At 33.0% G+C, this 14,175-nt stretch overlaps 1 protein-coding gene across 2 annotated transcripts in view; it reads left to right on the forward strand.

Annotated features, from left to right (window-relative positions):
• LOC145293234 (uncharacterized) overlaps positions 1–14,175 on the forward strand; it is a 67,118-nt gene that overhangs the window by 7,334 nt on the left and 45,609 nt on the right. The window contains exons 2-4 of one of the 2 annotated variants that reach the window (XM_080139799.1): positions 2,708–3,099; positions 8,266–8,318; positions 10,270–10,383. In XM_080139799.1, the coding sequence (XP_079995925.1) occupies positions 2,708–3,099; positions 8,266–8,318; positions 10,270–10,383 (559 nt within the window). The remainder of the gene's footprint in view (positions 1–2,707; positions 3,100–8,265; positions 8,319–10,269; positions 10,384–14,175) is intronic. The other variant, XM_080139801.1, reaches the window with a different exon arrangement.

Raw genomic sequence — 14,175 nt, forward strand, 5'->3', positions numbered from 1 at the left:
TAGCTTTGTAGAGATGCAGGATACTCTCAGGTGTGAATAATTTTCTAGCACAGTAAAGGAAAACCATTTTCAGCTTTTGCAATATCCTCAATCTATTTGTTCCAGTTCATGTTGTCTGTGTATGTTTAGCATAGGTCTACCTCAGTTTATCATGCTTCCTTGTGGCAAGGATATTCAGATGTGTTATGGGGTTAATGCAAAAGGTGTTATGCTGCACATGACCAAACCATCTAAAGAACTGAGTATATATAAGGCATCCTCCATAATTTCAACATTACCAAGTCTATAGAAACATGATGGGATTCTTTCTTGGGTAATTCTTCATTATTAGAACAAAATTTGAAAATTGAAATATAGAATTTCAAGTAAAACCAATGGTATCTACTTAATTGTTATGTAGCTGTAATGAACATATCCAAAAATTATGAAAAATGATAAGGTACAAAATTGATTATTAACGAAAATAGTTTTTGAAGACAATTGGCGAAAATTGAGGTTTGCTAAATTGGCATAAGATTTAAAAAAAAAAATTACCTTGTTATGAGTCAAACTCTCTAATTTCTTTTTTTAGCAAAACTCGGTGTTCACTAATTGTCTTTGAAAACTATTTTCATTAATAATTAATTTTCTACCTTATCGTTTTTCATAATTTTTGAATATGTTCATCAATGCGACATGACAGTTAAGTATATACAGGGTGGAACAATAAATTTGTCGCCCTAAGGAAAACAACACTACAGCTTTATTTTAACACTTATTGAAGACATCAATTCAGGTAACTTGATTTTGTAGTAGAGCTGACATCTATTCAATGTAGCCACCTTCAGTCTCAATCACCGCCTCGATGCAAGTCCAGAACTGGGAGATTGCCTTTTCCACAAGTGCCGGCGGGAGCTTGGCAAATACATAGTGGATGGCGGCGATCAGGCTGACTTTGGTGTTGTGGGAGGCCATGTTGGTGATGTTCTCAATGTATGACAAAACGAAGTGATCCAGTGGGTTCAGTGAAAGAAGGGTACAAAGTCGTAGCCAATAGATGAAGTCTGAAACCACGCTTTGGTCTCTTTTGGACTTGTGGGCCAGCACCAAGTCCTGTTCCCACACCCAGTAGCACATCCAAGTACACTTTGGTGTTGACTTTCAAGATGTGGGGTGGCATGACGTGGCCCTCAGTCACTTGAAACCACACCAAAGACCATAACCTTTGTTTTCATCACCCTGCGCATGTCCCTGTTATTCGTGGCAATCCAGCGATGCATTTTGAGGGCGCTGGCAATGGTCCTGTTGTTATAACTTGGATCAGTAGAGAGCATGAGTTGTACAGCAGCGCATTTCCAATCCCGCTCGTTGAATATTGTGTCAGTTTCAGACATGATAGACGACTTCTATCGCTCTTGGGATTTGTACACAGCTGGCCAACTAGTAGATGGTCTGCAACAGAAAAAGAAAATCATCATCAAACGGAAATGGAATCATGTCATCTTTTCTATGGCGACAATTTTATCATTCTACCCAGTACCATTGTTTTACTTGAAATTCAATATTTTGATTTTCGAATTTTGCTCTAATAACAAAGAAGCACCCTTTCATTCTGCAGCCGCACATCCACCTGATTGTTGCGTGATCATTATGTCAGACTTTCCGCAGATCAAAAGTGTTTAGAGCCCACATCTCACTGCCATGCAAGATGGCAGAGCCAACACAGGCTGAAAAAACTTTGAACTGAATCTTGAAGAAAATGTGCCTACATATAAAGATTGGCAGCAGGTGTTACCTGATGATTGTCTCAGTGGTCCTGTTATGGTAAAACAATAAAAGTTTTAGGTATAACATAGTTGTGTTCAGTGTGTGCGCGTGTATTATACTGTTGTTGTTGCAAACCACCCAAATGTTGTTCATCGATCGTTGTTGTTCATGTCGGCACTAGTAACAATCTTTTTTTGTTCAATACTGAGATTCTTCTCCCATCATTGATTCTCGGACTCTCGGCAATCTCCCAGAGTAGATTTCAAACATCAACTCTGCCCTCTGATCTGCTTGTCTCTTAAATATATCTACTCTTGACTGGAAATCCTAGATGTCTGGGCTTTCTCTCAGTCACCCCCCCCCCCAGTTGATTATTGGAACTGGCAGCATCTGCTCGTTTTAAATTTGTTTTTTTCTTTTTCAGATGTTTTCAACTGAACACTCAGAAACTAACAACTAATTGCCAATGCGCCATTCTGTCTGGGATGTTCAATGGATACATTAGCTTTTTTACTGTTACTCACTTATTTTACTTCCTCATCATTTTGTATTGTCAATTATTTCCTAACTTAACTTTTTTGGGGGTCTCAGCTGTGTATGTATTTGTATGTGTTTGTGTGTGAGAGGCTGGGGTGGGGTGTCCATAGTCTCACAACAGATGAAAGAGATAAATGCGGAGAAAAAGAGGAAGCAATATTGCAACATGCTTATTCGAGATAGAGAATGTTGTGGTTTTCTGTGATTAATATATGGAGATAATAATATAATAATAATAATAATAATAATAATAACATATTAATAATAATAATAATAATAATATATTAATAATAATAATATAATAATATAATAATAATAATAATAATAATAATTAGATAATAACATTAATGAATTAATTTTATCTTTTAAGAATAAAATTGTTTTTTTTTTTTTGTTCCTTTTTTTTTTTTTCCTCCTTCACCAGTGACCAATAATGGAAGTTCAGAATCAGCCAATTTTCAGTCCCCGAATTACGGATCAGTTCCAAATGGTGTCGGTAGTGCTAATGAGCAGCTAACATATGGTCCGGATTCCTCGGATACTATTTTCATAGATTCACAGGATGTGCCCAATCATCTCAACACCCTACCATCCACAGATTTGGGATTTTTACAGCAACAGCAGCAGCATGAACAACAGCATCATCATCATCATCATCATCAACAACAAGAACACCAACAACAATCGTCAACGCAGACAAAACATAATCTGTCTCTAAAATCTTCTCCTGTCCATTCACCAAGTCAGCGTCAACTCCAGAATCACTTGTCCATGGTGTTCCCAAATCTTCCGCAAGGAATTTATATAACACAAAATGTAAGTACTAATGAAAAAAAACAAAACTTTTTTTTCATTAAACTTTTATTCATCCACTGAATCATTAGGAGCTACTGTGATAGGGGTTAGATTCTTAGGGTGGGGGAGAATGCCTAAAAAAAAAAGGGTTTGTATTACTATACACATAGATTCGAAAAAGTTGTCAAAAAACAAATATATAACAAATAAATGTTATCAAAAGCAAGATAAGTTACTTTTATACCTAACTAGATAATTTTTTAGTGTTTTTATTTAATGTAACATGTTTATTCAGCTTGAAAAACATACAGTGTTTACCGATGTATTGGAAAATTAAAAATGGCGCCCGACTCTTTGTTGAACACGGTAAGTTTGGAAAAATGAGTTAAAAATAAAAAAAACTATACAAAATACTGTTAAAAACTCACCGAATATATGTAAGCCTATGTCACGATAATATATATTGAGCAAGTTTATAATAGTATTTTATATAGTTTTTTATTTTTAACTCATCTACTAGATCAGGCTGTCTGAAGATACTGGCTTCCTGACCTAAAAGGTCCTGGATATGACCTTAAACTATATCCGATGGTGAGGCCCCAGCTTGCGGGCTCTGGGGAGTGTGGAGCCACCCTTTAATTGCCATTGCTCCCAGGTCCACTCTGACCCGGAGTGGTAGTACCTGTTAGGGTCCCAGCTATGGGTTAAATAGAAACTGACTTGCAAAAAACAAATATATTCTATTAAAAAAATTTTCTTCAAAATCATCGGATTCCGCATTAAATAACCTGAAAAGGGTTGATATGCCGTAAAACAAAAACAAGCAACCAACCAATCCTGACCTAAAATACATCAAACATTGATGCTGTGACTGGTTTATTCAGTGGAAAGCAACCTTCTTTTTAAAGTCGCCTGATGAGGACTTGTGGTTTTAACCAACCATCTGTCCAAAACATTAGCATGTCCATTGTCATGACATTGTAAATTTATTTATATTGATAAAAAAATATCTTGCTCTTCTTTTATTGAGCACTCTTAAAAACCTTGTTAGATTTACGAGTTTTCACTCTTCTTACACACCTATAACTTGGTGTGTGTGTGTGTGTATATATATATATATATATATATATATATATATATATATATATAATATACTAGCAGGGGGCATCACCCGGCTTTGCCCAGTCATAAAATATGCTTAAATATATTTGATATGTCCAGATTTCATATCTATTATGATAGTCATGATTTCAAAAGTAAAAAAAAAAAGTATTTGGATGCTATCAGCTAGAATAGAAACCAAAAGCAAAACTGTAGCATTCAAAGCTGGTGATGTTACCACTGTACCAACCTGACATGAATATGAACTGATTAAAAATAAAGATGAATATACAAAATGTATAATGATTTTTTTCAATTTTGACCCCTTAAAAACTATTTTAACAGGCTAAAGACCCATAAAAGAACGGTCCATAAAAAATCTAATCATTTGAAGCCCCTAGTGCCGCTCTGCAACTTTTAGTTCCAGAAGAGATAGAATTTGAAAATATGGAGACAGACAGGCACAATGAGTTTTATGTATCTATAATATAAAGCTGAACGTCTGTGTGTGTGTCTGGTCACAAATAGGCTTCTATATGGTTGACTATTATAGAAAACTGATCACATATAATGATAGAAGATGTATTGAGACACAGGAATGGGTATGTTTGATCTGGCATAATGATGATTCATTAAAATTGTGGGGGTCTACATACGTGCCTGGTCCACAAAGTATGGAAATAAAAAATTTAAAAATTAAAAAAAACTGTTTACAAGTGTTTTTGATATAGATGTACATAATAATACTTTGATAAGTATGTTTTAACTTAAATAGGGATGGTATACTAAAATTGTGAGGTCTGCGTTCGCATATGGCCTCCATAGAATGGAAATAGGCACAAACTTTAATAAAGACTTTTCATATCTATCTGCGTAAGTATACTTTGATAATTATGTTTCAGTTTGAAAAAAATGGTATAATAAAATTATGGGGTGTTCATTTGCGCCTGACTTCCATAGAATGGAAATATGTCACAAAGTTTGACAAGGTTTTTTAATATAGATCCACAGAATATTGTGATAAGTGTTTCAGTGTGAACAGGTATGGTATAATAAATTATAGGGTTTATCTATTTTATTTTTACTTTCATCATATTTTGCTTTGGTTTTGATACCCCCAAATTCGAAGCTATCTCTTTACAACCCTTCCTTTTCATAACCTATCATACTTTAATAAATCAGAGTCCATTTTGTGTAGGCTGTTTTTGAACCTAGTCAACAACAGGTACTTTTGCTAGTATATATATATATATATATATATATATATATATATATATATATATATATATATATATATACATATATATATATAGTAATACATAGTAATAAGTAGTGATCTATACATAGTTAAGCTGCACATCTAAAAACAAGAATAGGTTCATGGAACGAAAGCATTCTACACTTGTGGATTGATAAAAAATTCTGTTCAAAATTCCGTATATAAACTTGAAGAAACTCAGAGTTTACATTAACCGAAATGTTATAAGAATAAACTCAAAATGGTAACAATAATCCAAATAATCTAAGTAATAGATAATATTACTTCCCTACATTAGTTAAAATATTTGTCAATGACAGATGCAAGACATCGAACTTGTTGTCACACAGGCTTGTTCTCAAGAGTGCCAAATATCTCAGAGTCTTTTCGGTTGATGCTACCAGATCAAGCTATCTGAAGGTACTGCCTTCTTGGCCTAAAATGCATCAAACATTTGCGTTATTTTTTCCTCTCCATTTTGAAAAACTCAATCATGTTCTGCAACGCAAAATATAAAAACAACAAATTTTCTCTACAAAACAAAGCAAACCAAACACCATGAATTAATATTTGAAGATATAAAAATCTTTTGGTTCTTCTTTCGTATTGTAGCACAGTTTGAAAATTGAAATACTGAATTTCAAGTAAAACCCATGGTATCTACCTAATTGTCATATCACAGTAATGAACATATCCAAAAATTACAAGAAACGAAAACGTAAAAAATTAAATATTAATGAAAATAATTTTTGAAGACAATTAGCGATAATTAAGTTTTGCAAAAAAAAAAAAAAAAAAAAAAAAAAAAACAGAGAGTTCTAATTGCAACAAAAGGGAGATAAATATTTTCTGAAAACTGAAAATCTTTGGCCATTTTAGCAAAACTCAATTTTTTCTAATTATTTTTGAAAACAGTTTTCATTGATAATTAATTTTCTACCTCATCATTTTTTGTATGTTTTTAATATGTTCATTACCGCAACACGACAATAAAGTAGATACCATTGGTTTCACTTAAAATCCAATTTTTCAATTTTCAACTTTCACTACAATAACAAAGAAGAACTAAACTTTTATCAAAATGACTGGATTTAACATTAAATAATCCGAAATGGCTTTATATGCCATAAAAATAAAATAACCAAATTCCAACCTCAAACAATGAGCATTTTTCATTGAGTACTTCTCTGAATAATGCAGATTTTTGTAATGCTTGTGCTATCTCTTTTTGGTCTTTCCATTCTCTCCAACCGTCCGCCTTCAGACATGATTTTTTTTTGTTTTTTTACATAGGAGGCACCACTTATCAAGGTCAAGAGGACATTCAAGGATAAGGGTTAATGAGTGTACCGTAGTCAATGGGATAATATCATAGTAATCGTTAGTAGTGGAAATTTGGTAAATTGGATTACTCATGAGGACAGTTCAACAAGAATTTGTTTATGTTGGACTTGAAGACGACCAAATTGTAGTCAGTTGGAAAGCAGGGAAAAAGAAGCTTTGTTCATGGGCTCTACATTTAGGTTTAGGCACAGATAAAGAATGTGGGAAATTATTGATAGTGGTTTTAGCTAGAGGAGTGTTTTTCATGAAAGCTTCGTGAGGGGGTGACCATAGGTTGGATCTTAGACAAGCACTTGCCATGAAAATAATGACAGACTTGCAACATTTTTTCTGTGGGAAAGTAGTTGTAGGGAAGATAAAAGAGCATCCCCCACTAGACTACGAAGCCTATTTTGAACTCTGTCAAAGTAGGATAAGATCTTTCTAGAAGCTTCTGTCCAGATGTGGCAACAGTGCTCCATCTTTGGACGTACCTGACTTTTATATAGGTAGCATCTGTGACATCAATCGATGTTGGTTCCTCTACATTTATTTTTTCAAGGGAAAGAGGGGGAGGCAGATTATAATATTTTAGTTTATGTTCATGTAACTCCCTCTTTATTTTTATTATTATTACAAATGTATAGCGACCATCAAAAATGATGGACAGAAAAATTATGCTTTTCCAATGTTTACACTAATATTCATGTAAAATTATGCCTCAATCGATGAAATTGAAAAAAAAAAAATAGAAATAAGAGAGAAGGAGAATGTTTAAAATTCAAAAGATTAAAAATCAGTATCGAAAGAAGACAGGAAAAAAAGAAAGAAAATTTCTCATTATGGAAATAGAGCAAAGAATTTCTTTTCGAATCTGTTTTAGATGACGGGTATTGTCTGACTTGCTATTTGCTTTCTCTCTTCCCCTAAAAAATTGAAATCGTTTTGTCCAGCACATTTTTTACTTGCATGATTAGAGAGAACTTACAGAAGTATTGAAGGATTCTTTGCATTGTATGTAATCTAGCCCCATTTCTCCTCTTCTGATGAGAAGCATTAAGCTTCGAAATACCTAGGTTTAAAGAGCATTTATAACACCTATTGCTTTCTTATCTATAATTCTCTTCATCTAATATATATATATATATATATATATATATATATATATATATATATATATATATATATATAGAGAGAGAGAGAATAAATTTTATATATATATATATATATATATATATATATAAATAAATACACATTTGTCTTTATTATAGATCAAAGGATTATTATTATTATTAGTAGTAGTAGTAGTAGTAGTAATAGCTGATTTATTGATTAGAAACCAGCTTATCCAATCAGCTTGCCTAGAATATTCTATGCAATATAAATGCGTTAACTGATGAGATTGTTTTCTGATTGGACGATTGATGAGAGGGATTTATTTGTTAGCCAATCATTCATTTTGTTTGTTGTCAAATACAGATATTAATAATTACATCCTTTTTCAGCCTGAAGAAGAACTCAGTGAAAAAGAGAGGACAAGAGACAGTGGAATTATAAGGTAAGTGACATGTTGAAACCTTTTTGGAAAATACTGCAGTTTTATTATGCATCTGACACGCAAATTTCTACTATTATATAAAAGGAACTTTGTCAGTGAGTTTGTTCCCTATGGACTCGAAAATGGCTGGGTTGATTTCTTATGAAATTTTACACAAGGGTACTTTATGCGCTTGGCAGTGTTCTTAGATAGGTTTTGTGTCAGAATGTTTTCAATAAGTATCAATAATCGTAATAATCGATGAAAGAAGGAACAGGCGATTTTGACCAAAGTTAACATCTTGCACAGCTTAACATCGCAAGTGTATTTAAGTTTTATTACCACACAAGCCAAAAGACCCAACATATAAAATTAACAGTAGGTTCTTGTTTCATTTCATGCCACATCATCCCCCCTTTTTTTTTTTTCTCAGAGGACACGTTTCCATTTCCTTTTTTTCAAACTCATGGTTAGGGTCACAAAAAAGTCACAAAAAGGAGATTCAATGTGATAAACACAACACAAAAACGCGGGATTAGGTCTGTATGGCGGGAAACACACATGCTAACTGGGACAAGCTAATGCTGGGCCATCTCGACACATCGCGGTAGCATCTGGAAACTCGTAATATGGATTTTCTCTCATATATTATTATATCAAATATTATGAGAAATTTTATCGAAAAAAAACTTCCCACCATCTTGTTTTTGAATGATACACTGCTAGCGACACCTATTGGGAATATAAGATCGGCAAGGGGGCAGACAATCGACTTTCCACACTATAGAAAAAAAACTTGGAAAATTAAGACATTTATAAGTTTTTGAGGATGTTGAAAATGAAAATAACGTTTAAAATTACAGCAAACGAGTAGTTTCCAATTTATGAAGAAATGTTAGTTTAAAGAAAGTGGGGTATCACTTTTCTATAATAATTTAACATATAATGATCACCCACTTTATGGCCGCCACTAGTGTAAAATTTGAATTTACGCCGCTGAAATACACATTTGCCGAATTTTTGTTGGGGGAGCGTCAAAGTGTGGGTGCTCGATTTACGTAAAATTCTTCATATTTTGGAAACTACTCGTTTGCTGGAATTTTAAACGTTATTTTCATTTTCAACATCCTCAAAAACTTATAAATGTCTTAATTTTCCAAGTTTTTTTTCTATAGTGTGGAAAGTCGATTGTCTGCCCCTTTCTGGTCTTATATTCCCACCATTCCCAATAGGTGTCGCTAGCAGTGTATCATTAAAAAACAAGATGGTGGGAAGTTTTTCTTCGATAAAATTTCTCATAATATTTGATTTTCTTAAATAAAAAAAAAACTACTTGATCGATTTACATGATTTTTGGAATATGACATTTTCATGCAGTGACAAGTACGTACATTATAAAGATTTTTTCAGATTTTTATAGTAAAAAAGATTACTAGTGGACCATTTATAGACTTGCATCCCGAAATTTTGTTCTGATAGTGTAGAAGCGCCAATTATTTTAATGTTTTTTCCCAATGGAATTTCATTTTTACATGTTGGTTTATCTGTGAATTTACTATTTTTATTTACGTCTGTTTATAGTGTGTGTGTGTTTTGTTTGCTTTTTTTTTTTAGTCAAACATTTAAAAATATTATTTAAATTAATAAAACTGGATTGGTTATATTCAAGGGATTGCCTGCTCTTCTTCATTTCCAGTTGCTACTGTCCATTTGATTGGATAATTAGACATGGTCAAGCAGACAAAAAAGCCATTCTTATAATGGGGGAAAATGGGGGGGGGGGGCTCTTATGTTATTGAAGAGAAAGATAATTATTAAATCAGAAAGGACCATATCTTGCTCATCACTGTCATCCCATCTACAGAGCTGTAAGTAAAAGAAAAGAGCAGATAATCTTGACCATAACCACTCGATTTGTAGTAAATGGATTTATTGGAATCATTAAAAAAAAATATTGTTTCTGTTTTCTTAGCAGCCCAGATGATTGTGACAATATGGAATCGAAAGAAGCTATTGCAGCTCAGATTGAAATGATGCAGTCATCCAGTTTTGCAAACAGTGAATTAATAGAAACTTCGCCAGCAGCGTAAGTAATCGTTTATATGCCGAATGAAAAATGTCACATTTTGGAATCATTTTTTTTTAGATAGGAAATAATAATTAACACGATACAGATTATTGCGACTGCTCTTGGGTGTGTTTCTCACAACGTTTCAGCTGATGTAACTTCCGATCTTATAAGATTTTCATGTTTGACAAGATGGCTATTAAACCAAGTTACGAAACTAGTAAACCAAATACTCAAGTATTATGACCACTGTATGGTTCTAATTTTCAGTAATGTAGAATACAGATTGTGTTATTTTTTTAGTGGGATTTTCAAGTTAAATTCAGTTTTTACAACTTTTGTTTATTACATGATTATAGAAGTTACAAAACGCCGTCCCCTTCTCATGTTAAAAATAGGTTTCTAAATAATACTGTTATTATTTCAGTATTTCAGTATAATCACATTGACACACCAGTTCTTGTCAGATCACCGAAGTTAAGCAATGTTGAGCCTGGCTAGTACCAGATGGGTGACCATTTGGGAATTCTAGGTGCTGTATGTGCTCTCCGCTTATCTTGGCATTTGTTTCCAGTCGTCCTGAACTTCCACTTGTCACTGGTATTTAGCAATGTCGACTCAGGAGAGGTGTGGTTGAGGATTGCGCAACTCTTGCCTCAAAAATTTCACACGCGGGCACCCTTACAGTGGGTATCTATAGTCTGTCAAGACTGAAGGAATTTTTTTTTTTGATTATTTCAGCATGTTACTATTCTGCATAAGTACTAATTTTCTTGATATGTTATAATATAACCAAGTTCTCAGGTTCAAATAGAAGATTCCTAAGTTTGAAAATATGCATCTGACGAAGGTCGATGGTTACATCGGCCAAAGCAAAGTAAAAATACAACAGGAAAGTAAATAAAGAATAAATGTAATAGATTTGAATGAATCTATATAATATTGCTTGAACCTTCGTTAGTTAGTCCATATATTACGCTTTGAAAAAGGATAAATACAATTTTGTTGCTTGTTAAGATATAGTTGACAAATCTGTTTTTTAAATATATCGTTTAAACAAAAACAATATTACATACTTAATTGTCATGTCGAAAATAGTAATATATCCAAAAATTACGAAAATTCATCAAGTATAACAACTGCTATTGTGTTTTTAGTAAAAAAAAGTCTATCATTATAGACGACAAATATTGCAGCCATGACACAATCTAAAATATTCCTTTCGGAGTTATGTCCCCTGTTTGTAGCCTTCTAATACCTACTTTATAACGTCTAAGAAAAATTCGATTTTACCTGATTTTCCATAAAAATTACTTTAAACTAGAAATAACTTTTTACTCAATGATTTTTCATAATTTTTGGATATATTACTATTTTTGGCATGACAATTAAGTAAATGATATTGTTTTTGCTTAAAACAACATATTTTTAAAAATATTGATCTGTCAACTGTATCTTAAGCACCACAACTTTTTAAGACCAAACTGCTTCAAAAAAGGCCAAATTTGTGGAACTTAGCTTTAAAGAAGGCCAAACTGCTTCAAAAAAAGGCCAAATTTGTTAAACTTAGCTTTAAAAAAGGCTAAACTAGCAATTCTAGACAAGAATTTCATGTAGCCTCATTTTCAAATCTCATTATAATAATATATGTCATTATTGTAATGGTATGAGAAATTAACTGATAGTGATTTCAATGTGCAGCGACTCTTCACCAAAGAAAGAAGTCAGCGAAACGTTAAGAAAAAAAGGGATCATTCAAAAGAAGCAGAGCAAGTAAAAGAACATTGTCTGCCAAGAGGTGAGGGAGTGAAGAAGTAAATTAAAGATTGTCTCTTACAATATATGATTTTATTATTTGGATTGCACTATCTAGCACAATATTACTTTGTGAGTATTTATTAGTGCTTATTAATTTATCTCATTTGGATTAGTTGTATATTTGAAATACAATAGACACTATTTTCATAGAAATGTTAATGAATTCATATTTGCTGTATGCTATTGTTTTTTTTTTTTGTACAAAAACAAATTTTTTGCACTATCTAAGAAAAATATCAGCTTTATCAAAACACTAGCGAGGGGTACCCGGCGTTGCCCGGGTGTTTAGGGGGGGGGGGTTAAAAAAAAAAGTAAGTATGAGGATCGAACCCGAACCGTTGAGGCAAAGTTGTAAATTAAAGTGTGAAAAGAAAAAAAAAAACGTGTGATGTTAACCATTGCCCCACCGCGAGATGCTAACGGAAATATGTTTGAATTTATTTAATTAGTTAGATTTAGCAGGTGCCCGTTTTAAATGAGGTCAAGTTTTGACTGCGGGATAGTATTCATTTACTGCTGAACGCTTTTTTTTTTCCCCCCCCGAAGATGTTATAGGAAAAAGACTAACCCACATGCGGCGAGCGACAAATATTGAATATTTATCTTCCCGAAATCGACCAAATTAAATAGACAGGTGAGCTTCATTGTTAAGTGTGAGATATTACGATTTGTATGTGATATAAAAAGTTGTGAACCGAGCGACCACTTCTCTGAAAGAAGCCTTTTGTAGACACACAGAAAAAGCGAACACACATACATACACACATACATACATACACACATACATACATTTTCGCTTTTATATTTATAGATTTTCGTTCATTAAATATATTTATCATTGCCAGTAAATTAATAATTGAATAAAGTTTCACTTTTTTTTTTTTTTTTTTTTTTTTTTTTAAGATGAGTTTGCGCATCTTCATAAGAGGCTTTGTTTTCGTTGCTAAGGAGAGTTAAAAGTTGACATTGGGTTTATTTTCGTCAGGTCAGCCTCTTAACTTCCCTTATTTTTGTCCTTTAGTCCTCACACTCCATGAGTATTGGTTCTGACAAAGTGGTAATAATTGGTGTTTTCTAGGTTGGAATCTATTCAGTTAATACTAATTATTGGCTAATTTTGAATCTTGAAGTATTTTATTTCATTTTTAGCTCCTTACATGAAACAAGTGAAGCATACATGATCCCCTGTGAGTACACAGTGAACGAGGCATAAAAAAATGCATTCCTCCCCCTCCAGGGGACATTAAATCCTAGTGAAGTTGAACAAACGGTGCAGTTATAGGCCTTAACATATGTAAATTTGAGTTCTGCACCGTGCAAAAAAAGAAATGGCTAAGTCCATCATTTGCCAACCACTCACCCACCCACCCCTCCATTTAGCCTCAAAAGTCCCCAAGGCCTTAACATATTTAAATTTGAGTTCAGCACCATGCAAAACTGCTAAATAGACATACACAGAAAATTTTGAACAAGTATGGTAAAAATAGTCCAAAAAACGGAGTGTTTTTATTAGCCCTAAAAGAATTATTGTGAAATATAGACTAACAAAATTATATAAAAATCAGTTAGTTACAACTTTTCCAAGGCATCAATTTTTTTTTTAATAAGCTAAAAAGTGTCAATTTTAGCCATTTTAACCTGAAAGACACCCCTAGGGGAGGCAACTGAAAAATCCGTTCTATTACTTTTTTACTTATATCATGTTTAATGTTTGTGCAAAATTTCAAAAAATTCCAAGGTGTAGTTATTGACAAAAGTACAGACAGACAAACAGACAAGGGTGAATTTACAGGTCCACCCTCCTTTTTTTAGGGGACCAAATAATACATAGATTGAATGAAATTGAGAGGAGGAGGAAGAGGAGGAGGAGGAGGAGGAAGAGGTGAAAATAGATAAATACTTTATTAGGTATGTTTACGCATATCTATCAGGGGCTCTATCCACTTGTTAGTCTGTCATGCTTAAGTTTGAAACAGCATTTTGCCAGTCTGT

Source organism: Euprymna scolopes, chromosome 14 (genome assembly GCF_053919585.1).
Source record: "Euprymna scolopes isolate OS-2025 chromosome 14, ASM5391958v1, whole genome shotgun sequence".
In the NCBI taxonomy this organism is placed as follows: Eukaryota; Metazoa; Mollusca; class Cephalopoda; order Sepiida; family Sepiolidae; genus Euprymna; species Euprymna scolopes.